The sequence below is a fragment of the Petromyzon marinus genome, chromosome 30, assembly GCF_048934315.1.
Source record: "Petromyzon marinus isolate PM22_M1 ecotype Great Lakes invasive population chromosome 30, UKy_Petmar_22M1.pri1.0, whole genome shotgun sequence".
NCBI classification, from domain to species: domain Eukaryota; kingdom Metazoa; phylum Chordata; class Hyperoartia; order Petromyzontiformes; family Petromyzontidae; genus Petromyzon; species Petromyzon marinus.
This window is the reverse complement of record NC_133696.1, coordinates 8,110,059-8,137,900: the sequence shown is the minus strand read 5'-3', so window position 1 is coordinate 8,137,900 and position 27,842 is coordinate 8,110,059. Positions and strand designations below refer to the sequence as shown.

At 44.0% G+C, this 27,842-nt stretch overlaps 1 protein-coding gene and 1 long non-coding RNA gene across 3 annotated transcripts in view; both read right to left on the bottom strand.

Moving 5' to 3' along the window:
* DNM1L (dynamin 1 like) overlaps positions 1–24,576 on the bottom strand; it is a 28,676-nt gene extending 4,100 nt beyond the window's left edge. The window contains exons 1-18 of one of the 2 annotated variants that reach the window (XM_032963408.2): positions 24,180–24,576; positions 22,915–23,062; positions 18,864–18,896; positions 16,114–16,160; positions 14,427–14,498; positions 13,399–13,485; positions 10,627–10,789; positions 9,376–9,496; positions 9,060–9,191; positions 6,361–6,567; positions 5,408–5,528; positions 4,233–4,388; positions 3,871–3,960; positions 3,257–3,358; positions 1,723–1,800; positions 1,152–1,316; positions 789–898; positions 477–636 (exon numbers count right to left, since the gene is read on the bottom strand). In XM_032963408.2, coding sequence (XP_032819299.2) covers positions 477–636; positions 789–898; positions 1,152–1,316; positions 1,723–1,800; positions 3,257–3,358; positions 3,871–3,960; positions 4,233–4,388; positions 5,408–5,528; positions 6,361–6,567; positions 9,060–9,191; positions 9,376–9,496; positions 10,627–10,789; positions 13,399–13,485; positions 14,427–14,498; positions 16,114–16,160; positions 18,864–18,896; positions 22,915–23,062; positions 24,180–24,281 — 2,094 coding nt within the window. In that variant the 5' untranslated portion in view covers positions 24,282–24,576. The remainder of the gene's footprint in view (positions 1–476; positions 637–788; positions 899–1,151; positions 1,317–1,722; positions 1,801–3,256; positions 3,359–3,870; positions 3,961–4,232; positions 4,389–5,407; positions 5,529–6,360; positions 6,568–9,059; positions 9,192–9,375; positions 9,497–10,626; positions 10,790–13,398; positions 13,486–14,426; positions 14,499–16,113; positions 16,161–18,863; positions 18,897–22,914; positions 23,063–24,179) is intronic. The other variant, XM_032963409.2, reaches the window with a different exon arrangement.
* Positions 1–26,412, bottom strand: part of LOC142929378 (uncharacterized) — a 205,530-nt gene extending 179,118 nt beyond the window's left edge. The window contains exon 1 of the long non-coding RNA XR_012945674.1: positions 26,161–26,412. This is a non-coding gene — a long non-coding RNA (uncharacterized LOC142929378). The remainder of the gene's footprint in view (positions 1–26,160) is intronic.
* Between the last annotated feature and the right edge of the window lie 1,430 nt (positions 26,413–27,842).

The window sequence follows — 27,842 nt, the reverse complement described above, 5'->3', positions numbered from 1 at the left end:
TTCTCTCACAAAGAGAACTGGACTGTTCTTCTGTTAGAGATCCAAACGGATTCTTCGTCTCATGACGTAACGCGATAAAAAGAAACAGATTAAACTATTATTTAACATTCTCTGCATCATAAGACACTTTGGAAGAAAGACAACCTCCAAACTTTGGGGTTATTTAAAAAAAGTATTTTATAGTGCCGGAAATATGGTAATCTTGAGAGCTGTCGTTCAGACGACGATTACAAATGATCCGATTTAAAATTAGATGTATTGTGCAAGATAATTCTGAACGTCCAGTAGTATTGTCTGCTGTGTTAGTGGTAATGTATTGCTATGGAGGAAGATGATTCTACACAATTAGATAGAGCACGTCTTCCAGAAGATGACATTCTCCAGATTACAAGACTCATTCCATAACTTTTGCTGATAATAAGGAAACACAGTGCATCAATCTGGAGAATATGGATTTTAGTTTTTTTAATTGGCACCTTCAGCATGTCGGACGCCTCCTTGCGGCGCTGGGCCATGTCCTCCGACTCCGTGAGGAGCTCGTCCAGCAGCTGCTGCTTGTAGAGCTGCCCCACCAGCTCACTCTGCAGGTTGTCCTTCACGTGGTTCACCAGGAAGTGCATCACCGCCTTTGGCACGCTGGCGTGGGCGAGACAGGGTGATACACGCAGAGCGGAGAGACTGGGTGAGCCACGCGGAAATGAAAATGTAAAGAAGGGACAGAAAACTTTTGGCTAATTTAGTGAACAGGAAAGTACAGAGAAGACATATGCTTGAAGTGAGTGTCTCACCTGTCCTGTATGTTTTTCCGGACAATGAGGAAGTAGGATTTGATGAGCTTCTCAATCACCTCACAGTCCCTCTGCTCCCTTGCCGACAGCTTCCGTGAAACTGGCACAGGCTGTAGACAAAGGTAAAGCAGAGATTCCTGTTAAGCCTTATAGACTCTTGAGACAAGTGCTGTTAGCGAGTTAAATGCCAGCACAGCACATGAGGGGTGCAGTGTCGCCAGCACTGTGCCAGGCCACCTTTGCGCCTCCCCAATGCCGATGTTTACACACCGCAGCAGGTGCTCACTCAAGGCCTGGTCAAACCAGGGGAACCCTAGGAGTGGTCTAAATTTCACCTTCCACTGTCGCACATCCCACACTCACCACATCCAGGAGGTTGATGGAGGGTGGGCCCTTCATGGGGCTGTTGAAAGACGTCGGAGTGTTGTGGTTCCCGGCGGCGCGAGCTTTGTCGTCTCCATCCTCCGCCCTGATCCCGCGCCGCCAGGCCTGGGGCCCCGGCGCCCCCTCCTGAGCCTCCTGCCCCGTCTGATAATATACAAATGCTATTTTTAGGCTAACGAGCAGCCAGTAGAAAAAAACAAGATATTACAAACACTGCAATCGAATCGTGACCCTGAATCGTCAAAATGCATTGAATCGCACGCAGGGTCAACCATTAATCGTCCCCACTCCTAATTAACATCATCCTGTAGGTAAATAATAAAACAACAATGTCCTCCAGACAGGCTCGTCCCTTCACCTGATGAAGGCCGCTTGTGTTGTGGCCGAAACGTCGTGATTATTGTTGTTTTATTATTTACCTACGTGACTTTACCGAATAGAACCAAAGAGTATGGATCCTTGCAGTCACGAAAGCTTTAAATCTAGAATTAACATCATCCTCTTTAATTTTCGGGACTTTTCTCTTGGGAGGCGAAGCCTGCGACCGTACCTTGGGTCCTTTGCCATCCACAACTGCTGCGGAGTCACCCTGCATCCCTGGAAAGGTGCGGTTGCGCCGCCTCTGGTCCTGCAAGGCCAAGCACCTCTGATTAATGCGATAGTGTGATACTAGTGCTGATGGTCACACCTACAGGAATGCGCCTGATCCCGTCAGACATCAGAAGCTAAGCAGAGCTGAGCCTCGATAGTGCTTGGAATGGATGACCACCATGCATAACAGCTGTGCGGCTGCATGGTGGGCAGCAGAATCAGTGCAGAAAAATCACATATTGTACTGAACCCCTATGCTCCCACATCCATACTTTCCCCATTTACCAAACTCGAATGAACCAGCGCGATGAAGGACAGTAAAATAACCCACACGACCAGCAAGAGGCACATTCAGCAGTGGATGACAAAAGGCTGTACTTGAACATAATGAGTTTAGTGGTGTGTTAGGTAACTAAACTTCTTAAAAATAAAAGCCAAAGTGTCTCCCTGCTCAAACTCTGGTGGGTCATCACCCAGTTGTGGAATTTCCACATTCCTGTAACGTGGACGAGGCTTTGACCAGGACACCCACCAATGATGACTTCTCACAAGTTGGTACTTACTTTATCCACCCATCCAAACACTATCCAAGGCTCTACCTTGCTTATCTTTCGATATCTGATAAGATTGGGCTGCATTCCAAGTGTGATTTGGTCATAGGCGAACTCATCAAACCTGCAAACTTATTTTTAACCACAGTGGCAACCCAGCGCTTAGGATGACCAAACTCAGGCGTTCAAATATCAAGTTTATTTTGTTTAACCAGGTGAAAATTCAAAGAGACCAGGACGAGTCTCATTTGCAAGAGGCATCTGGGGGGCATTAGTCTGCCAGTAGGGGGTGACAATTACACTGTCACCATGTGAGAATCTCACCCACATCCCGAAGAATGCTGGCGAACAGAGGACAAAAAACGTGGGCACATCCTGAATTAACACCTCATTTGATACCAAAACATCACACAATCTGGCTTTGACGTTTCTCAAAAAACACTGGTGTACCATGAACCGCATTAGAACATTAACAGGCCGATGAGCACATCTCCGTCATGAATGGAAAATTAAAGACACAATCCACCGTGTGATTGTGGCCGTGCAACCAAACCATCCATACAGTGAACCAGTGTGGTCTGCGCGCTCCCTCAATGGAGGGATATCAAAAAAATACACAAAAAATCTCCTGTCCCGCACCTCCGATGAGAATGGTTGGCTACCTACGGTGTGAAAGTAATTCAACATACATACATACAAGCCCTATTGTGGCGAGTAGACCTCGACATTGTCATTTAGCTCCTGAACATATTGGCATACACAGTATAATATAATTGCTTTGTACAATTGAGTCACTTGTTTTATATTTAAAAATGTGGCAAATATGCACCACGGACGTAATGACCCAATGTGCTTTTCATGAGATTCAGCATCTCTTAGCAGCCCGGAAGCGTCACGAAAAACCGTCAGGAGTCAAGTCATTGGGATTCCGGGGTCACCCACCTCCAGGCTGTTGTTGATCTGCGTGGACACCATCGAAGCGTCGGCGAAGTCCGGGTGCTTGGTGTTGATGTACGCCAGCTCGATAGCAACCAGGTTGTGCACCTGATGCGATTCACAGGGACAAGAAGTGACATGAATAAATAATAACAATTATATTTACGATAAATCGCATGGACGCCTTGCCTGCCATGGGGAAAACCCAATCCTTGACGTTGCGAACCACAACAATGGAAGAGCAAACTGAAAGTGAAAAGGGGACCTTGCCAAAACAGTGGACTGATTTCAGTGAGAGGGTTATTAATTGTTGCTGGTTGGCTTGTTGGTAAAGCTTAAGGTCAGTCAGAGGATAAATGCTAGTGACTGGTAGAGTTGGTTAGGGTTACAGGTACAGCAAGCATTTGGTTGACTCGTGTGGTTAGGGTTGAGCTAGTACTGGTGCTCAGGTGGCTATTTGGGGGAAAAACATATATATTTGTTTACTGAGAACCAGACAAAGCGCACTGAGAAAAAGTTCCTCGTTAGTAACGGAGAGCTGGATGACTGCACAAGGTCACAACTGGCGCCGTCACCGCCTCCCTCTCGCACAGTTGAAGACAACCTGTACCGCCCCTCACCATCTCGTTAGAGACGGGGAGTCGTCGGCGCAGCAGGCAGGTCACGACCTCCACGATGGCATCGTGCAACTTGGGGAATCGCAGCAGTTCCTGCAGCAGGAATGGACGCCAGGAGATGGAGAGACGGGAGAGAGATGCGTCACTTGAATTAGACGTGTGCGCGCACTCCATGTAGCTGAATGAACAGTTACAGTACCGCATCCCACATACCACACCACTCGTACCGAACCCTGCGTACAGTGCCCTGGGGTGCCCACGCACCTGCATGCCCACCAAACCTGCATGCCACCCACTCTGCGTTCCCCCCCCCCAACCTGTGCGCTCATGTACCTGCGTGCCACCCTCCCCATGTGTCCACGCACCTGTGTGCTGTAGTTGCTGCAGTGCTGGATGATCCTCTGCATCTCCTCGTGAACCAGCTCCACGCAGCGCAGGCTCGGCTCCTCCAGCCGCTTGATCTGACGCTTCACGAGCAGCTCAAACGACACCTCCGGGACAAATAGCGCTGGTCGGGGGCCCTGCAGGTGCGGGAAACACAGCAACATCATCAGAAACAACAACAACAACTACATCCGTGTTGAGAGGAACACAGAATATCAGCTGGATCACGAGAAGGACAAAATAGAGGTACAAGCAGTGGCAAATATTAATACGAGGCAGAAGTTAATAGATGATAAAAGGCATTGGGCATATTTTACGACGCGATAATATATTGAGGTGTTAGGTATATTATCCAAGGTGAAGAGCTGTAGTGGAATGATCAGCACACTGCGATGTGAACGCAGAGACCTAAGTTTGGTTCCGAGGCTAACATCAGTGGCGAGTGATATCTGAACTGATAGTATGCGCCCCCTTCACCAAACCGCACTGACCAGCGTGCTGAAGTATAGCCAAGCAATCAACCAGAGCGACATGGAAGGCCTTCATCCACAGTGGTTTGACAAAGGTCTGTAACTAAATAATTGTATTCATGGGAAACAGGGTCTGAACATAATTAGAAATTTAATGGCGTTTAAGGCGACACCAGTTAAAATCCAAGATAATTATTTTTTTCAAAATGCTGTATTCAACGAGGCTCGGTAAAAATTATCGTGGCTAGCTTATCGGGCCAGCTTAGCATTGCAAGCTAACGTAGTGTGATATTGTATTGGGCTAGCGTATCAGGCTATTGTATCGGGCTAGCGTATCAGGGTCGCATAGTGGGCTAGCATATCTGACAAGCATATCAGGCTAGTGTATCTGGCTAGTGTATGGGGCTAGCATATCGGGCTAGTGTGTTGGACTAGCATATCAGGCGAGTGTACCAGGCTATTGCATTGGGTTAGTGCACTGGACTCACATATCGGGCTTGCATATCTGACTAGCGTATCGGGCTGGTGTATAGGGCTAGTGTATTGGACGAGCACATTGGGCTAGCGTATCTGACTAGCGTATCGGGCTAGTGTATCAGGCTATTATATTGGGTTAGGGTATTGGACAAGCATATCAGGCTGGCGTATCGGGCGAGTGCTGTCAGCGGTGGGTGAGTGGCGGGCACCGTCGCGTTGCGGATGGCGGTGAGGACATCCAGTGTGGTGAGGCCGCCCAGGGGGTCGACCGACTCCAGGGTGCGGCCGAACGTCTCGTGGAAGATGTAGCAGATCCTCGCCCCCCCGCACCTGCGGGGTGGAGACACAAAAACAGACGATGAGCGGAAACGCCGAACTTCACAGGCAGCGAGCGTGAGCATGAGGTCCACGTGAAAAAGATGCCGAGGAGCGAATATAGCTCTGGTGTGAATGAGACTCAAGTTTGAAGGAAGCTCAATAACAAACAACAGTGACCAAAACTCATGTCTAAAGGATGGGCAGGTCAGCAAGATGCTCATGTGGGGTTCAAATGCAAATAAGTATGCATGTAATGACTCATCCACTTTACCATATTTTTCCAGTCACAATAGGTGCACTGAATCGTGAGAATAAGACTTAACAATGCATGATTCGTACAAATAATATGCTAATGAATGAGCCAAAGGAGACATCGAGTCAAAAGTTCAAATGACTCTTCGGTACAAATTAAGAATAGCTGTTATTCCAGATAATGTAATAATGGAGCACAGATGTTGATTAAGCAGAGATATGAATGACAGTCAGGTGGAAACAATGCTCAGGCTTGAAAGGAGCTCAAGTACAAAAGAGACTCAATTAAGAACGATGCTCAGTTGTGAACACGAGTTGGTGCCACAATTTTCGCAACGCCCAAGTGTTCACGAGGTTCTGTGGCCACTTGCATGAGGACACCTTCATGGACGTTTCCCATTCATTTGTCATTTCACACAAAGCGACTATTACTGAAAATAAATAAATCACATAAGGTGTTAATCGCTACGGAACCCTGGTGTAAACAAAAGCACGGGTCGGGGCCAAATTAAGTATCGGGCCAAAACTACGCGGTGCGCTTGTGGCGCGACAGAGGCCGCGCTCTTGCATTTAGTGCGTGCGTGGGGCGTACAGCTCGGAGGTCTCGATGTGCTTGGCCGTGCCCTCGATGGTGTTGCAGTACTCGGCGGCGAACTTGGTGACGAGCTGCAGCAGCGTGGCGTTCTTGTCGTCCACGGGGTTCCCGTAGCCGCCCAGCAGCGACTGGTACTGCGCCGCCATCACGTTCACGCGCGTCTTCAGCTCGGGAAGGCAGTCGCGGATGTGGTGCATGAGCAGCCTGTGCGGCACGGGCGGGGCAAAGGAAGGAATGCACAAGCGGACACCACCGTCAGCGGGACGACACAGGCATCGGTGTGCAAATGAGCGGTACATGGTATCCATTGGTTCCATTCAGTTGTGGCCGGACTAGGCATAAGTAAACCAAGCGAAAGCATAGGGACGGTAAGTATACCAAGGAACCCCAGATTAATGAAACATAGGGGTGCATCAAATATCATCTCAAATTCAAACACCAATAAACATATGCTTAGTTCTTTCGGTAAAGTCACGTTGAAGGGAAACAATAAAATATATATAAAACAATAAAAATTCTCACGACGTTTCGACCATAACACAAACGGTCGTCATGAGGTGTGTTGGTTTGCATAAATGTATTTATTTATAAACGGCGTATTTATTTATTTATTTTTAAAAACGTCAGCGCCACGCGCAGCGATTTAGCAGTTTATTTAGAAGGACGAGTCCATCTATGTTCTGAAAAGAGGAGGGGGGAGACGAAAAATTAATGTATGCTGTCTGAAAGCCACTGTAAGCGTGAACAATCAATTAAGGCCTGAAATGGTTTATCAAATCTTTCCAATGATTGCTAAGCTTGGGTAGGAAAGCTACCCATACGGATGCTTATCTGAAACCGGATTCCCACCACCATCACAGAAGAATTCTCTCATCAAGACTCTGTATCATAGAGCCCAATGCATATCCGACCAGGAACACATAGGCAGTGAACTCAAGCACGTACACCAAGCTCTTAAGGCTAATGGTTACTCCGACTATACAATCTGCAAAGCTATCACTCAAACCATGAAGAAGGACCCTCTTGAGGAGCCTTTCAAAACCATCACTTTACCCTACATTGCGGGGATCACAAAAAATATCTCTAAAATCTTGAATAAACACAAGATCCAGGTCCGTTTCAACACATTACATAAAATCCGTGATGTGGTTCCGTTTGTAAAAGATGTGATTCCGGACATACAGTACCCTGGTGTCTACAAACTAAGTTGCCTCTGTGGTAGTAGTTACATTGGAGAAACCAAACGCCATGTCTCGGACCGCATTCGTGAACACAAAGCAGACCTTAAACACGGTAGGACCAACACCTCGGCCGTGGCAGATCATTGTTATAATTCAGTAGGCTCACATGACATTGACTTTTCCAAGACAGAGGTTCTTTGTAAGCCATCTGGCTACCATGAGAGATTCGTTCATGAGGCTATCCACATATACAAGCACAGAGACAATTTCAACCGAGAAGATGGATTCTGGCTTAGCAATCATTGGAAAGATTTGATAAACCATTTCAGGTCTTAATTGATTGTTCACGCTTACAGTGGCTTTCAGACAGCATACATTAATTTTTCGTCTCCCCCCTCCTCTTTTCAGAACATAGATGGACTCGTCCTTCTAAACAAACTGCCAAATCGCTGCACGTGGCGCTGACGTTTTTAAAAAAAAAAATAAATACACCGTTGAAAAATAAATAAATTTATGCAAACCGACACACCTCATGACGACCGTTTGTGTTATGGTCGAAACGTCGTGAGAATTTGTATTGTTTTATATATATTATTATTTTATTGATCCCTTCAACGTGACTTTACCGAAAGAACTAAGAATATGAATTACTGCAGTCACGAAAGCTTTAAATCACTAATAAACATCACAAGATATCATCTCTCATCTCTCGCCTCACGATATCTTTATTTTTGTGTACATTTAATTTATCCAACTACATCTACATATCTTGTCTTATCTCTCCCGCCACCCTTCGCTAGATTGCGACAATTGAATTGTGCAAGTGATGGTGAATCGTGACATGTTTAATGCCTATAAAGAGGGGGGCCTTTCCCACCCCACCCCTGCGTGTATTGGCACACGTCAAAATTAATTAGCAGTGTCTACACGTGTTAATTATCTCAATAAAACATTGGAACAAAAACCATAAAGACAGCAATGTTTATCACCTTTAACAACTACGGAGGTTGCAGGCCACTCGCACTCAAGGCCACAAATTCATGATACCCATCTCCCTTTGCTAAAACCATGTCACAATGACAGTCAGCTAGCGCCACCTAAGATAACATTCTTGCCTACACCGCTAACCAACAATGAACGGGCTCCCTCTTGCTTGAACGGACAGTATTCTCCAGATGATAAAACGTTCTGGAATATGACCACAATAAACTAAAACAAATATTTTCACACAAACACACACCTACCAAATTACAAGATGCACCTTCTACATTTTCATTCATATACATGGGAAAATGGAGTGTATTACAATCCAGAGAATACAGTCTTGTATTGGTTTCCAAAAATTGGAATAAAGTGTGATCCGCATTGACATATGACGTTTCTAAGTTGTGTACGAGGTGACTGTAAAGAAATTGGGTTTGAAATTGCAATTACAAGTTATCAATATACGAGTTTTGTTGGCCACAAAAAGCACATTCCAAGGTGGAGATGTGCAATGTAAAAAGGCGCTTGGACCTGTTGAGGGTCTTGCCAAGAAACTTGGTTCCGTTGCGGTTGGCGAGCGACGGGTACTTCTTCTGCATGAAGCTCTGCTCGTCCTGCATCGCGTCTAAGATGGTCTTCTTCGTGTTGATGTCCAGCTGACTCCTGCATGCACACATGGCGTCGGGGTAAGGAGGTAAAAGCAGCGAGGGTTAGGCTATACCTCAGTGCTCTCCGTGCAAGAATGTGAGTTCATCTGCGAGTCGACTGTTGCGACCACAGTGCCACCTGGGCAGATTTTAAACTATATAAAAATGCTATAGGGGAGGAAGTTAAACAAAGCCCTCGCCTGTTGACGACGCCAATGATGCCGAGCTTGACGGGGATGACACGACCCGTCAGGATGTCCATCGCGTCCGTGCCGGCGTCCATGAGGTCGAGCTTTGTGATGACGGCGAGGGTGCGTCGCCCTGTCGCGTGGACGCACACGCACGGTCGCCCATGATTAAAATTAGCACACACGCGAAGCACAATCGATGATGCAACCTTTTCAGCCGACATACCTGAAAAGGTTGCATCATATTTACAATATACAATGCGGAGCTGCGGAGTGGCCACGAGATGGCAGTACTACAAGTGCGTTTGTGACCCATCTGAGTGGACTGATGCGTTTTCTCCCGACTAATTTCTTGCGACATACTGGCCAAACGTCAAAATCTAGGATGCTCCTGAAAAAGAGTCTTGTGACTCAAACGAGGCGTGCCTGAGTAAATAATAGGCATCAACATTATTACTTTAATCTCAAATCTAAAAAAAATCCCATCTTTAAAAAAAATGCTCCACCATTTACCCAAGAAGACAAATTATGTGTGTCACATCCCTATTCATCATATAACTTTTAGCTACCCTAATTGTACCACTCACAATCCTTGTAAAGCACCTTGAATAAAAGCACTATGTAAACATAAGATAATAAAAACGAATTAATCAGTAACTGCTTTAAAAGAAAAAAATATATATAATCGGCGACATGTCTTATGAGAGACTGTTTATACAGAGCTATTAACAATAATAAAGTTTTCTCCTAACAAAGACACAATGTTGAATAAATTGCCTCAGGGAGGGACTAAATCATGGGGCTTTGTAGCTGACGTCACAGTTTTATCAATGCATTACAGCTATAAATACAAGGCGCAATGTACATCAACACTAGGTGTACATATAATACGTGGGAACGTGTAGAGTCCATTGTGAATACACTGCTGGGCCTACCCATGCCGTGCGGGTCATGGGAGATGATTTGACCGTACTTTACCACGCTGGTCAGTGTTAGCTTGAAGACATGGACATATACGTTAGGGCATCACAGAGTACAACAATGGCTTTGGTTACACAGATCTTTGTTGTGCACGATGTAGCGCCCGTAGTGGCCTCCCAACACCTGTTTTATGCACGGCGGTTGCCCATACAAACACCGCTTAGTTTCTGAGATATGATGAAATTCAGGAGCATTCTGGATGAGATGGTCTTAGGCTATAATACCACTTACATAGACTATATATGCACAGGACTAAATATGAATCTGTCTCAAACTTCCTACCATCAGTATCCACTTCACGTGCGATTTTCAGGGCCTCGGAGGTGGCCAGGTCTGTGTTGGCAGCTGTGACGGCGAGGATGATGGAGTTGGGGTTTCCAATAAACTTGATGATAAGTTCTCGGATCTGTTGCTCGATATCCACAGGCTGATCGCCGACCGGAACCTGCCAACGACGTTGCATAGTGTGAGCTGCGATGTTTGAGTTACGGAAGAGAGCGGTATTGGCATCATGTCAAGAGACAAAGTATCCATTCAAACTACTCGCACATCAGTGCAACCCTTTGTCTTACATAACAATCCCTTTGAAGAAGATATCACGTAACTACTTCGGAGATCATTTAAAGTGACCTTTGGACTCTCACAGGGGTAGCACATTTCCACCAACTCTGACCCTGTGACTAACGTTTGTCAGACAAATAAAACCAATATTTTAAATTTTCAGAGGTTGAATTTAGCTAAATCAATTGCAGAAACCAATTTAACGTGATGGTTTTGTGTGCAGTCATTGGTAGCCGGGCTAAGATCATTAATTTTCTACACTTGAAACTCCGTTTTAATCACAGGTGGCTGACTCGACTCAAACCCAGCATCTCAGGGATGACGGATCGAGTTGACCCCAGCTACGATTTGAAGTCACAGCATTTTGTGAGTTGAGTATGCTAATTACAGCACCACCCACCCATCTGCATACCTGTCAACCCCTTATCAGTGTCCACCTTATTATAAATCTCAATGTTTATCCTACAAAGTCCCATCACAAGGCAGAAACACAAACAAATAAACACATTTTTTTTGATTTAAAGCTTTCGTGACTGCAGTAATTCATATTCTTAGTTTTTTCGGTAAAGTCACGTTGAAGAGAAACAACAAAATAACAAAATATATATAAAACAATAAAAAATTCTCACGACGTTTCGACCATAACTCAAACGGTCATCATCAGGTGTGTCGGTTTGCATAAATTTATTTAAAAAAACGGCATATTTATTTATTTATAAAAAACGTTTGCGTCACGCGCAGCGATTGGCAGTTTGCCCAGGACTAGTCCATCTATTTTTTGAAAAGAGGAGGGGGGAGACGAATTTTTTTTTTATAATGTATGCTGTCTGAAAGCCACTGTAAGCGTGAACAATCAATCAAGAACTGAAATGATTTATCAAATCTTTCCAATGATTGCTAAGATAGAATCCATCTTCTCGGTTGAAATTGTCTCTGTGCTTGTATATGTGGATAGCCTCATGAACGAATCTCTCATGGAAGCCAGATGGCTTACAAAGAACCTCCGTCTTGGAAAAGTCAATGGCATGTGAGCCTACTGAATTAGAACAATGATCTGCTACGGCCGAGGTGTTGATCCTACCGTGTTTAAGGTCTGCTTTATGTTCACGAATGCGGTCCGAGATATGGCGTTTGGTTTCTCCAATGTAACTACTACCACAGAGGCAACTTAGTTTGTAGACACCAGGGTATTGTATGTCCGGAATCACATCTTTTACAGACGGAACCAGATCACGGATTTTATGTAATGTGTTGAAACGGACCTGGATCTTGTGTTTATTCAAGATTTTGGAGATCTTTTTTGTGATCCCAGCAATGTAGGGTAAAGTGATGGTTTTGAAAGGCTCCTCAAGAGGGTTCTTCTTCATGGTTTGAGTGATAGCTTTGCGGATTGTATAGTCGGAGTAACCATTAGCCCTAAGAGCTTGGTGTACGTGCTTGAGTTCACTGCTTATGTGTTCCTGGTCGGATATGCATTGGGCTCTATGATACAGAGTCTTGATGAGAGAATTCTTCTGTGATGGATGGTGGTGGGAATCCGGTTTCAGATAAGCATCCGTATGGGTAGCTTTCCTGTAGACAGAGTGGCTCATTGAACCATCAGGTCTCTTTTTAATTAGGACATCCAAAAAAGGTATCTTGCCATCTATTTCGACTTCCATGGTAAATCTGATGGCTGGGTGTATGGAATTGATGTGGTCGAAGAATTGGTCTAGAGCAGGCCGGCCATGTGGCCAGATGACAAAAGTGTCATCCACGTACCTCTTCCATAAGGTTGGGCGCAGAGTGGCAGTCTGGATGGCGTCAGTCTCAAATTTCTCCATGAAAATGTTAGCTATAACTGGAGAAAGGGGGGAGCCCATTGGGGTGCCCTCAGTTTGTTTGTAGAAAGTTCCATTCCAAGTGAAGTATGTATTGGTTAAACAGTGTCTCACCAGGGGGGGTACCTCAGTGTTTAGTCCTTGATGAACCAAGTCTTCAATGATTGCAATGGTGTCAGGTACAGGAACCTTGGTGAATAAGGAAACTACATCAAAACTGACAAGCAGGTCGTCTGGGGACAGGGAAATACCCTTGATTGTTGATACCAGGTGAGTAGAATTTTGTACCGCAGAGGTGGTCTTTCCAGTGAAAGGACGCAGGATTTCAGACAAAAAACGAGCTAGTTTGTAGGTGGGGGAGCTGATAGTAGAGACTATGGGACGAAGAGGTGTATCAACTTTATGTATTTTTGGTAAGCCGTATAATCTTGGTGGCCTGGCAGCAGAAGGTTTCAACGAAAACTGTTTAGATTGATCAATTAATGCGGTTGAATCAGAAATTATTTTGTTGGTTTGTGACGAGGCTGTTTTTTGCCCGTATTGAAACGGTTATATGGACCCGAAAACTCAATTTCCCTGTAAACCGTATGGGTTGACAGGTATGCATCTGGCTTCACATTTGTACAATAAATCATTCTCGGAGTTGGTGCAATAGTTTTGCTGCAATCCGTACCTTTGTGATGCCCGGCAGGTCGACCAACGTCAGGTTGAGCACATGTGGAGAGAAAATCTTGAGATGGATGGCCTCGGAACTGATTCCCTGAAAATTGAACGATTATCGAAATACATTTAACCATTTAAGCACTGTGATATTTAATGATATTTAATTTAAGCAATGTGATATTTAAGTACTGTGATATTTGGTGGTCGTTTATTCCAACAGGTTTCGGCATATTGCTGAATCACGTATTTTATACCAGAAGACTGTTCATAGTTCATAGTTCATTTATTTGGTATAGCCCTGTGAGCCATTCGGCTCTTGAATCGGGTGCAACCGCAACAAACAAAAAACATGAACAAGAAAACGTCTTGAAGTGATTATGTGACTGTGCAAACAGAAAATACAGGAAAAAAAATATCAAAATATTCCTGAAATAGCACCGTACACCAACGCTGTGCACAAAAATCCCAGTGGGATGCAAGTCAAAATAACAACAACAACCACAAGACAACTAAGATTAAGGCCATCAGTCAACTCCGTACTACAATAAACAAAAACATGGCCAAAACAAAAAAAAACTTTTCGAAATCACCAAAATAAAAGCCATAAATCCAATGTAACAGTGATCATAGGGACTGTGACCGAATTTTTTACAATAAACTACATAAATTAATTATAACACCAAAATCTAGAGCCAGACTGTGTAACGATAACGTGATAAAACGTTATCTAAGGGAGCGGCACCGTAATAGTTAATGCACTGTGCTTTGAAACTGGAAACAAGCATTTCATTGTCCATCACGACTAACATCGCGGATAGTATCTGAACTAGTCCAAGGCCTGCCTCTACAGCAACCTGTGCAGACCAGGGTGGCAAAGTATGCCTAAACATTATGAATAGCCGACACTGTGGGGAGGCCTTCATCCAGCAGTGGATTGACAAAGCCTGAATATTACACTTTAATTTGTAATTGTGGTGATCACAAAATAATTAAGATTGTTTTTTTTACAAATGTCATGAGTCGAGGTGCATGTCTTACCTTGTTGGTGCCCGTGATCCGTTCGGTCTCATTTTCAATCTCCTGGCGAATTTCATTAAAATCTGAGTAGACCTAAGATAACAACAATAAACCAATGCATAAGGGTTATACTTTGTAAACTGCAGCAGTGATACACAAGTTAATATTCGTAATCCAAGCGTGGTCTTCCAGGTTAGGCCACGTGTTAAGCTTGTTCCTCTCAAGCTTTTGGCCACGCACTACCATAGGGCGCCGCAGTGGCAAGATGTTAACTACTTCGCCTGATATACAGGAGGTCGTGGGTCCCATCCTGACCCTGACGCCTGTATGTTTGGAGTTTACATGTTCTCCCCGTGGTTACGTGCATTTTTCTCCGGGTCTTCCGGTTTTTCCCTCCACATTTACAAATATGCGTTTAAGAGCATTTCACTGCTACAGATGACATGATATACCACTTCAGTGGTTTATCATTTGGGCCTTTCCTGGTATAATAAAAAAGAACCTCTTAAGGAGTTCAATGCATGGCAAAAGCTCCAAAAAACAATACTCAACACACAGCCTAACCCGAATGACCACACCTGGAGTAATACATTTGACCTCTATAGAGGTCACACAGAAGACATTCCATGTGCAAGAACTGAAATTGGTACCACCTTAGGTAGTAAAAATTTAGTTGTACCCATTAATTAATAAAGCTAATAAGCATACATTGTTTCATAACCCGCTCATTTAAAATTATTATCACACGGTTAACTGTTATTAGCCACATCAAGAAATTAGAACCGCTAAAGTGATGCTGCTTCAGGTGGTACCTACAAGTGAAATATACAATTTGAGCTCACACACTAAATTATCAATGCAATGAGTAAAATGCATTCTGATACTCACCAATACACGCAAATAATTGTAAATGTAAGAATGGATTATTTCAAATGTATGCATATCACATTCTAATTGAACATATAGGCTAATGCCTAAAATAACACCGAAAAATGAAACAATTAATTTCACACCTGATGATGATTGCTTGTGTTGCAGTCGAAACGTCGTGAGAATTTTATTGTCTTATATTTTTACCATTTTATTGTTTTCCTTCTACGTGACTTTACCGAAAAAAACAAGAATAAATGTAATATTAAATAGAATCGAGATAATTAACAGAATCACCAGTGGTGGGGGGGGGGCAAATTCTACATAGCAACAGAACGGAATTAACGAAACAATGCACAGTACTTTAACCATGGCAGTACCAATACATATCAGACATAAATGTACATTGCTGGTCAATGGTGAAGCGTGGCTGGTATGGGCTCTGGTGCAAGGAGTGAAATGGGCCCTCCCCTGTCCAATACATTTCCCCCCTCCTTTGTCGCCTGGTCCCCTCTATCCCGTTGGGCCCTGATGGAGTTGCACCGCCTGCACACTCCATTATCTATCACCCTCGGTTGCTGCTTCTGCCCACCTGAGCACACCAGCAGCACACAGGTATCTCTGCAAGTCATTCGTCACCATAACCGTGTCCTACAGCGACCCTCCACTAACAACAAACAGGACACGTTGCTGTGGAAATCTATTAAGACTTGCCCTCTTGCTCTCAGCAGCCCCGGTCTCAAGGGTATGAAAGCTGCTTCGGAAATGTTTCCGTAACGTAAAGCGAAGCTAAACTTTAAAAAACTAAATTAGAAGAATGTGCAGAGAACAAACTCGCCTTGTTCTTGGTGTGTAAAAATTTTCCCCATTCTTCAGCCTCGACTCCTGCGAACAAGATAAGTCAAGCGTCGTGAGAATTTGATTGTTTTATTTTATTATTTTATTCTCATTCTACGTGACTTTACCGAAAGAACCAATGAAGAAGTCAAGTGTCGTCGGTTTAAATGAGCAGTTGCATTCCTTTCCATTAAGACTGGAGTTTGTACCCAGGTCACGATTGCAAATGAGATTTATCCTGGTAATCTTGAGTTCTCAGTGGGTTAAACATAATAACATTGACTTGTGCTTAGGAGACTTGTTAGCATGTACACGTCAGCTCTCCACCATCCATGGTGATGGAGGTGAACGATAGCCCAGATACAACAAAACACAAATAATGCAAAACATATTTAAAACAAGATGTAAACAAATTAGAAATTAAATTTTGATTTAAAGCTTTCGTGACTGCAGTAATTCATATTCTTAGTTTTTTCGGTAAAGTCACGTTGAAGAGAAACAACAAAATAACAAAATATATTTCTCTTCAACGTGACTTTACCGAAAAAACTAAGAATATAAATTAGATATTGTTTACCTAAGTAGAATAGGAATGAAGATGTCGCATGTTGCCTGTTTTTTAAAAGTAATCAGTTTATAATATTTGCAGATATGGTTGCGGTCACATGGACACTCAGTCACCGAGCCTCGATGAGTGAATAATCGTGCATTTGAGCAGCGTGTAAATTAAATAATCGTGCATTTGAATATCGATTGAGCATGTTACTCCTCAACCAGGATAATCCGTCTACAGATAATCAACAGTTAACCGTTCTGTAATACATCTGGTTACCATCCCTGCTGTTATCTACACAACATCCAAAACTTATTTAAGTGTGTTGCTATAACACTGCAAAATCTGAACAAAACTGAATTAACAAAACAAGCCTGTGCCATCATGTTCAAGATTAAGCCACGATGTGCCAGTGTAAAGGATCAACTCTCTACACTTGAACATTATCATAGCAACTGAAATATGAAACTTAATCACGTGGGTTCCGGACCACTCGTGAAAATAAAATGCAGTGTATAAATGTAATTTATATACCTGCGATTAGCATGGTTGGCTACGTATGGTGTGAAAGAATTTCAACATACAGTACATACATATCTAAGAATCCCCGAGCCTTGAGGCTCTTTTTTTAAGAGGGCCGTGCGCATTGGGGTATTTGGCCAAATCTAAGTTGGAGAAACCCAGAGTACTCGAAGAAAACCCAGGCATATGTGGTCTAATGAAATTAAACAATCCAATAAAACTGCAGAGCTGGTTGGGATACGTGCTGTGGCTATTAGAAGGGTTTAATTTCTGCCAGGTTGGCGGTGGCACACCACATTCAGTACAGGATACCTCTCACTATGGCATGGTTGCCAACAATATTGTGCCATTAAAGCAGTGAATCACTATTTTTTTACTGATTCAGGCCTAGTCACTTACACTCTACGGTTCTGTCTTGGCCAACTGCAGCCTACCCGCAATGTGTAAAATATCCAGTGCCAAAGTAAGCCCCAGCTATAAGCGAGCATCAGACCACCGTGTCTTCTTACGTCAAGGGCACAGCACAACATTGCGAGTCAAATTGAGTCAGCCGAGCGAGTGAGACCCGGCTTACTACATTCACGTAAATCAGTATCATCTCCCTTGTTCAAATGCAGCATACCATAAACAGGGAATACTTCCAGTGAAGAAGCCCCAGCAATTAGCGAGTATCAGAGTGCTGTCTGATGTCAAGGGCACAGCACAACATTGTGAGTCAAACTGAATCAGCCGAGCCAGTGAGAACCGGCTTACTACATTCACGTACGTCAGTATCAACACGTGACCGTCAGCATAGCTTCTCAAGCGCATTGTGGATGTCAGTAGTTATACATAGCATTTAGAGCTTGGGATGGCTACAAATCTTTATTCATAGATTATTTTCATGAAGTTGTCCTGGAAGTTTTTTCTCTTTCATAACAAAACAGCAATACAGTACAATAACAGGCGTGTGCATTGATGAAATGTACAAAAATGTTAAGGGACTGCATTGGCGGTGGTGTAAATATCAAAACAAATCACCGCCTGCATCACTCGCACGGACTTCCAACAGAAAACCAAACACAAAGTAGGTGATTTTCATTTCGGTAGGGGAGCAGTGGCACAGTAGTTAGTGCACTGTACTACTTGAGGTTGATAGCCAGCCGCAGCCAAAATCAGTGGCTTCACCCTTCACCAATTCACAATGACCAGTCTAAATGGTGAAGTATGATCGAACAACCCTCATGACCGACAATTCAGAAATGGACCGAAAAAGGGATGATTTAAAAATATATATATTATATATATTGTTTAAAACAACGGCCCTCAATCAAAGAACTGTATAAGAACAATAACCAGTAATGTCCCTGCATTTAATAAGGGCCATTGCCAAAACCCTTAGCCCACTAATGTATACATAATTCTGTTGTAGGACAGTGTCAATGACAAAGGTGTGGAGATGTTTTAAGTCTGTTTCTGTGTATATAAATGTGCATGCAATGACAAAAAATGATAAAAGTAAAAATTACATTTCACTCAAATAAAAATTATATCGCAAACATTTCAGTACATTATCCACTTGTAACACGGAAAACACATTGTCAAACAAAAAGTAAAATAACCAAGCCTTGTGTGTGAACAAGGGTGTGAGTTGCGCAAAGCTATGTGCATGCAGCGCCAAGTAACGACAGTAAAACCTGCGCGTGTTTCTCCTCTCTGACTCCGGCCGGCTTTGAGCAAATTGCACCAGACAGACGCACACCACAACACACGGTGAACATTAGTGCACACGAAGTGGGCGTCATTGAATAATTACACTCACACCAATGGACAAGGCCTACAACTTCTTTAAGCCTCAAGTCCCATTCTTGTATGCGAGTCGAATGCTTGAATTTTCTTTCTCCAAGCGTTTCTAGTCTGTGCCTCATCTCTAATCACGTTCACCGTCCACGTATCTCGCTCCGCTGCATCCTCCCATCTCGTCGTCCATCTCCCCTGACTGCTTTTGCCCTGCACCGGTGGCATCTCCGAAGCCCTTCGAACTGCACCTTCTCAAGCGCCACACACAAATGGAAAACTACCCGTCGGATGACCCAATCCCTCCATGCAACGCACGCTGTGGCCGAGACACAAGACACAGAGAGTTGAGAACTCGAACGACGGACAACCGTGACTCATTAACAACAAGCCCAACCCTCCCTTGGAGGCAATCCAATTTCCCAGCGACCGTGTGTAACAGCTGACAGTGTGATGCTTATTTTTATTTTACATGTCAACCGTGAACGTCCGCAGACAGGAATGTTTTGTTCTGCACACACACACACGAGCGCAGCACTGTATTCACAGAGCACAGTTGGTTGGATTTCACATGAGGAATAGAAACTCCAGTTGAATTAAAATTCAGTTCAGTATATGCTGTCTGCAAGAGCATGTTAAGCTCATGTAAAAAAAAAAAAACTACATGTGAAGGAAAACAGCATGTTTAAAAATAAAACCGGAATTTTCTTACTGATACTTATATAAGCAAATGGTCTTGACGTTTTTGCTATTCATTGCATAGGTTCACTGAAGCATCAACATTATACCACTTACATATCTGCACTTTGTGAATGTGTTTAACACTGTTTCCCTTGCACGACCAACCTTAAGGGAGTACATGTTCATTCATGTTTAACTTGACTGCATAAGGTCTAAGGATTACTCCAACTATAAACAAGCAAATAACACTGCTCTCGTGACAAACTTGAAACACAGCAAACACAAGCCACAGCCTCATTGGGGCCAAGGCAGGCAGGTGAGACCTAGCGTCTGGAGCGGTGTTTCCCTCTGCAATGGCTCATTGCAAAAGTACCAACCACAAGCACGCTGCTGCTATGACTAACGCCTGCGTCGGGGCTAATTTCCGAACAACACAAGATGGTGCCTGTATTTTCCAGTGAGGCGATTTTTAGATCACCGAGTGTATCAACAAGGTAGCACAAAAGAGCAATGCTTCCGTTGAACACATTTTTGTCGCCGTTGGATTTTTGCAGTAGATTTATTTTTGGCCGAGATAAGGTTCTTCAGAAGTCGCGCTTTGAGAAGAGTGTTGTGGTGCTTCAGGCCGGTTTGTCAGTTTGTTGATACGATGACTGTTCATGTCTTTATTAGTTTCACCGAGGCCGAGTGGGGAAACGATTTACCATTACGTGCTGCCCGTATGCCCATCTGGATCCGACGTCATTATGTTATTGTTTAACGTGCGGCACCTTTCTGTTAAGGTAGTACTCATTTGATCAAAACTTGCTCGCTCGTGAAAACAAGCCGGTGCATTTCACCCATGCAGAGCAAATGCATTTTGAAATTATTTGAGTAATGTATTATGGTCTCGCTGAGCCGAGTGACATCCGTGTTTTGAGTGTGTTTGTGCGCGCATGTGTGCCGCAGAAGTTAACACGAAAATATCTTGCGACATTTTAAATTAAATCAAACAAAACTTGCTCAGGCACTAATCAGTATCTTAAATACTGCAATATTTTTCATGGAACAGTAAAAATAAATAACACCCTACAATGAGTTTCCCATCACTGTAATGCTGCGTGAAGAACATGTGTTAGTGGGCACAGCAGGCATGTTTGTATCGACACATCATAGTTATGCAGAAGCTGGATATAGGCACATCTCTTGGGAGCAGGGGCATGTATGTTTCTATCAAAAGTGTGCTAATATCACAAACTGCCCTTGACCTGCCCCTCACCAGTGTAATGCAAGGATGTGTTGCTTATATCAGAACTGTGTCTATATTACGTGTGCATATATCCAGCTTCTACTGTAGATGCGGCACTGAGTTATGTGGCAGTGCAGCAACATCCGTTTCACTGTACTTCTATGCTCTTGTGTCTATGAATAACTTCATTGCTGTAGTTTGTTTGTGACCCAGGTCTCTCTTGAAAATGAGACTCACCTTGGTCTCTTGAGTTCTCACCTGGTTAAACAAGACACACTATAAACATTTATTAACCCACACCGACCATCGTGGTCAAGTATAGTGTAGTCAAATAACCCTCATGGACCAAAACGGCATGTGGAGGCCCTCATCCAGCAGTGGGATTGCCAAATGGGCTGTGCATGTACATCAGTTGCTTGTGCGTCAATCAGACTTCATCGATATACTGTATACACATGTACACACATGGCTGTCACTGGTGTCTCAGAACACAAGCATATGCCTCCACGCCCCCCTCCTTATGAAGTATGAACATGGAGCACAGTCACATTTAATTCGCATGAATCCATCCTAAGCCTTAACAGCTGACGCTGCGTAGCCCAATATGGGGCACAGGGGAACTGAAACTGACTGCTGGCCTGGGCCAACGTTTGCTCCTATCAGAGCTGCATGCTGGCTTGGCAATCAGAGCAAAAGGAAAACAAACTGGCTGGGTTGGAAGTGGTGTACAAGGAAAGTCACAAATGAAAAGCCTCACAATATTAGTCATTAATATTCCTTAAAATTTAAAACTATGCAGTTGGCTATCATGACCACTTTTCAATGCACCCTAAGATTCCTTATTCACAGGATATGCTTCTTCTGCTCTGAAGACGGGCCACTGCCCAAATGTCAGCTGATTATATCCATATATTTACAAGGCAGGTTAATAACAAGGGTGCTGAGTTTTACACTTGAACACCTATTCTTGGTTCTTTCATTAAAGTCACGTGACTTTACGGAAAGAACCAAGAATATGAATCCCTGCAGTCACGAAAGCTTTAAATCAAAACTTGAACACCTGCTAAGCATTCACCCTAATTCCGTATGAACAAGGAGCTAGTCACATTATTATGATCCTGAGGTTCATGTTGTAAAATTCTTGCTGCATTACCAGCATAGTAGGGGCATGTTCAATCAAAATCATCAATTACTTAATGGCAAGTTCACAAGTTTCCACATGTGCACAAATGAGGGGTTAATGCATCCGTCACTGCAAAGCCATCCCGTACGTAACCTGGTAAGAGCAGCTTTATGGCACAGCAGTGCAAAATAATCTTACTCTGTAAAACCATGCCAATCAATAGCCATAACCTTATCCCTAACTCAACGCTACTTGTTCGCTTTCCCCCATTCGTGGTTATTTTGCACCCATTCTTTTTCGTAGAGCATACACTTATTAAACCAAGCCAGGCCAGTGTCATCGTCTGTCTTCCATCTATCCTGGTCAGTGGGAAATTGACCACAATACACATCAGTCTACACCTGTACACCTCTACAGATTGGTCTGCCTCATATGCCCCTTCTGGCCTAGTTGGCCACACGAGGTCTTTGTCCAGTCGCACCCATTAACATGCACATGTCCACACATCCTGGGTCCCAAAACTACTACCGATTAGCAGTAGAAGTGTTTTAAAGAGAAGCAGTGTCTAACACTTCGGTAATCGCAGCCATTCATAATCCAAGTGTGGCCATCCGTAACTGGCTGTGTGTTGAGAATTTCTTCTCCCAAGCTTTTCAAACAAATTATTGCCGGCATCTTGACGAGTTCAAGATGCCTGTAATAGCGAGTGCTCTGACCAATGAGTGCTCTGAACAATGAGCCAGACGGCCACAAAGCCACGTCAGTTAATGGATAATACACTCCTGCGGGCATCTTCAGGCGTTGAAGATGCTCGCAGTAGTTTGGCAAAATGTTAGAATAAATTCTCAACATGCGGCATATCCCGGAAGACCACGCTTGGAGCAGCAACGTCAGTCACTTGCAGCAGTGCTGGCAGTACCATTCTCTTCTCCTCCAGGCCTGATGCGCTCGTCGGGTATGACGTGGACGAGTTGAAGGACGAGGGGCCGACGCGTCACGATGCCCGTGCCACGGGGGAGGAAGTCTCGCCCCACCAGGCTCTCCAACACCGAGCTCTTTCCGCTGCTCTGTTCGCCACGAGTTACGGTTTCACGGGTTAAAGGCACGCCACAATTCCAATGGCGCTGTTATCATGTCACAAGACAATGTGAATATTCATAACTGTCGCAGACCTTGTGTTCGAGCAGGGTTTCCAAAACCTATCACTAGTACACCACTATTTAAAAAATATATAAACCTGATGCACCTTTAGCAAATTTTCCCTATAAAGCAAACGGTAAGAATTTTTATTGTAATATATATGTAATTATAACATTGCACGATTTAAAATTTACATATATATAATTTGCGCATATGCACATGCAGCTACACACAAGGGGATTGCACACATGACAGTGACGCTGATATTTATAATTCTAAGAACGGGAATTTAGCCAAAGTAAAAAAGCATATTTCACGTCTTTGTTTTTGTGCGGTTAATTGTGATCAAGCAATCTTCCAACTACATATGCTTAGGAACCCAGTTTCATCATCGGAAGGCTGAACCCCAGATTTGAACCCAGCATACAAATTGGCTCAGTGCTCTGACCCAACAGCCACCCGATCACAAAGCCATACGAGTGAACTGACAGTAGCAGAAATACTACGTAGAGTATTCAGCACTCATACCATTGGCTTCATACACAGCAACACACCCACCCCTACCAGGCACGACATCATCTTGCCCAAGCCCACGTACAGTACTTTTCTTAAATCAATGCGCCGTCTCGATCGTGCCGTACGTTTTGCAACATTTAAAGGCGAACACGTAATGTAACCCCGAGTGAAATGCGTGGATATGGACGCCGGTAACGAAGAATGCCCTTGAGCCATTTACGTATTGCCTTTGCCAATAAAACAGCGGCCAGCGGACGGCCAGACTCCGTGACCCAGCCAAAGGTCAATCGGTCATTACTGGCCAATGTCATCCACACCGTGGCTTTGGTCCCTCCCGCCCGATGTCGCAGCTGCTGCACAAGCGGCAGGGCAACGTCAACGGCCCGTTAATACATCACCAACCATCACCAGCCATCGTAAACCGCCGCCACCCGGGTCTCCAACACGAGACGTCGTTCATACAAAGACGCAGAAGGCGTTTACAAATGGGGAGAAAAATAAAAGATAGACCAAAAAAAGCGATTTCACCTGGGCCCCCACCACCACTATTTGAGGAAGCTGAATGGACTCCGATCCGACCGTGTTGAAGACGTCCTGCAGCTTGTTAATCACCGGGATTAGAGCCTCCATGTCGATCGGGCTTTGGCGAACTGCGCTACCTTATAACGGTGCGAGTGACGACTTAACCGAAATGGGCACAATTCGAATCAACTTTCAAGTTCGTAGGCCCCGAGGCTCGGTTCGCCCGCGGTGCGGGAACGCGCTCGGCGAAAACGGCGGTGGGAGCGGTGGTGGTGGTATGGGTAGGCCCGCTTGACCTCGCCGATAGATTTCCCAGCGCGTTTACGTTGTGAGAAATTCCAACCCCCCACCCCCCACCTTTCCGTCGTACAGAGCGGCAGGCGGCATACAGCGGTGGGGGTGGAGGGAGAGCGCTTATCCACACTAGGAAGTTCAAACGCGGGGTCAGGCACGTCACGCGAGGGGCGGGGGATATAGGGTACGGGGGGGTGGGGAGGGTGACGTCGCCGGCGGGGAGGGGCCTGGTTGAAGGTTACGCCCACTTGGATGACGTCACAAAACAGAATCGGACTGTTTCATTATTTATTGGCGGAGGAATCCGATGAGCTGTAAAGCTCTTTTTTTCAAAGATGACCAGTCGGGGCGGGGTAAGGACGTTACAGCAACAAATAATGCAAAAAAAACCGAGGGGTGTTGCAAAGTATGGGAAAGGTAAACAAATAACACATACAAATACGACACAACCATCCCCATACCACCAGACAAAGCCCAATGAGATATTAACTTATTTGTCAAAAAGCGACCTCGCCACAACCGCTCAACAAAGTGGGCTTATCATTTGGACAATTAGTCTAAATAGTCTAAACGCACGTCTCTAAGTGAGTTAGAGAAAAACCGGAGGACCCGAGGAAAAAAAATCCACGCGACCACGGGGAGAGAGAGAGAGACCGTAAACTTTAAATATACAGCAGCAGCAGTAGCAGGCGTCAAGGTTGGGATCGAACCCACGGCCTCCTGTGTTCCCAGGCGAGGAAGATAACATCACATCCACTACTGTACGTGGAAAAGGGCCATTGCACCGAAACGTCGCCCGTTATATATATTTTTTTCCGTTTTAAAGTCTTCAGAGTTATTGACGAATGCGTCGTTGTTTTTTTCTGTTGAATATATGCGAGTGTGTCACGCTTTTTGGTCGATAACATTAAACACATTTGTAAATTGAAGTGGCCCTAAAGGCACATGTGTAAAGCGACGTTTCGGGCGATGGCCCTGATTTCATTACACGTCACAAAGGGCCATTTCCAGAAAAGTCGCCTATTTTATGTTTTCATTTACATATAACAGTGTTACATATAACAGTGTTTTTGACAAATCTACTGTCGAGTTTCTTATGTGTGCTTGTGTACAACTTAATTTTGTAATTGTGCTATGATCAGTATGATCAGTATATATTTATCTACTGTCGAGTTTCTTATGTGTGCTTGTGTACAACTTAATTTTGTAATTGTGCTATGATCAGTATATATATTTTTATAAAAAAATATATGTCCGAGCCGACTTGAGCTGCAGGAAATTAAAGATTTAACCTGAACATTTGACTTTAGTACACACTGTGGGGTTGGCTTGCATGGCCACAATTGCACAAACTGTGGTTTGTCTTACGCAGGAGATGCGATGTGCATTCGCCCTGCTGTTTATGTTTTGTAACGCTCTGACCCTACTGGACATCTGTGAAAATATAGCTTCATATTCTTTTGGTCTTTCGGTAAAGCCACGTAGATAGATCAAATAATAATAATCATCACGACGTTTCGATCGCAACACAAGCAATCGTCATCGGGCGGAGAAATATAGCAGGAGAGCAGCGATCGAAACGTCGTGATATTTTTTATTATTTGATCTATCTACGTGGCTTTACCGAAAGACCCAAATAATATGTATTCCTATAGTAATAGGTTTTACCCTTTTAACTGGCGCAAAAACTGACACCTTTATTCAAGGCATCATGTTTGCAATAACCACAACACAAGCAGTCAAAATGCAAACAAAAAGAGACAACTCTGATAATAATATTGGCACTGTCCTTGAATTTGATTGGTCCACACCGGAGACGGCTTTTCTTAGAGCCTAGTCTCCACTGGTGTCGGACCAGAAGACGCCAAAAGGCAGTCACGAAAGCTTTAAGTCAAGATCTAGCTCATCGGATTCCCCCAGTAACGTTGTGCATGAGGCTGGGGCCGAGGGAACGTGCCGGGAGGCACGCCTCTGGTCGGCGTGGGAACTCGCCACACCCCCCACCCCCCACCACACTCGCCAACCTCGACACCACGTGCGTTCAACCTTCTACCGTGTCAACAAGATAAGTCAAGATGACAAAGGTTGTCTTGTAACTTAAATCATTGGTTTTGGTAGCAAATACAAAGATCCGTATTTGTTTTTTTTGTTGGGTAAGGCCACGTATTTTTGTTTTATGCCAAAACTCAGTGTTAAAGTTCTCCTACCACCCGATAAAATTGTCACGTTTACGAACATTATTATTCATACGTGCTGCCAATGTATTGAATGTCACCGGCGAGGAAGGAGCTTCATCGGTCAGAATTTGATCAATACATTGGCACGTATAACTAATACGTTTGTAAACATGACAATCTTGTCGGGTGGTGGAGGGGTTTACGACAATAATTTTGGCATCACCACGTGGCCGAACCCATAAACAACTACGGTATGGGTAAAGGTTCCATTGTCTTATTACCATCGGCAGCAATGATGCTGGATAAAGGCCTCCTACCCAATGATGTAGATTTGTTTTATAGCAAACACCCATTAAATTCATAAGATTGCCATATAGCAATATGGATCGATCCACTGCTGGATGATAAAGGTCTCCCCAAGCTATCGCGATCTCTTACTTGGAAGTTGTATATGTATCCATTTAATCGATGTGCACTGTACCGTACTTTTTAATGGCTATAGCCTCTAAACAGGAATGTATATTCGAGACGGCGTAAGTCAACATAAAAAACACTAAATACAACAAGCATTTAGGTCCATCAGCCGATGTGACTTCTGAATCAATGATTTCTAGTGGCAGCATTCATTTAAGCAGCGAAATCATTGACCCGTTTCGATTTATCTCTCTGGCTACGATAAAAAAGTATTTTTTACTAACTTTTTTTTACTTTATCAGGTTAGGCCCACCAATTTGGTGGGTTATCATTTTGTGGACAGTCAAATTAGTTACTGAGCAGTTACTGCTTGGGTGGATTGCATCGCAAGTTTGGGAGAGGTGGAAACTTCTGGGAAAGGGAAGTCCTTCAGCAGTGGATTGACCACGGCCAATGATGATCATGATGAACTACGGTCGTCCAGGTCAAGGTACTGGACCCGGCCATGAGAATGTGGAATGTCCAACAATGACCAAGGATTGCCAGTGGAGCTGGGAGACATTAAAATAATGGTTTTTTTTAAAGATATTATAACAGTAAAATAAAGATTAATACAGGCACGAAGCTTGGCAGTTTGCGGGATACTATGGATATACACAGCGTTGGTGTACGGTGCTATTTCAGGAATATTTTGATGTTTTTTTCCTGAATTTTCTGTTTGCACATGCACAAAGTCACTTTAAGATGTTTTCTTGTTCATGTTTTTGTTTGTTGCGGTTGCACC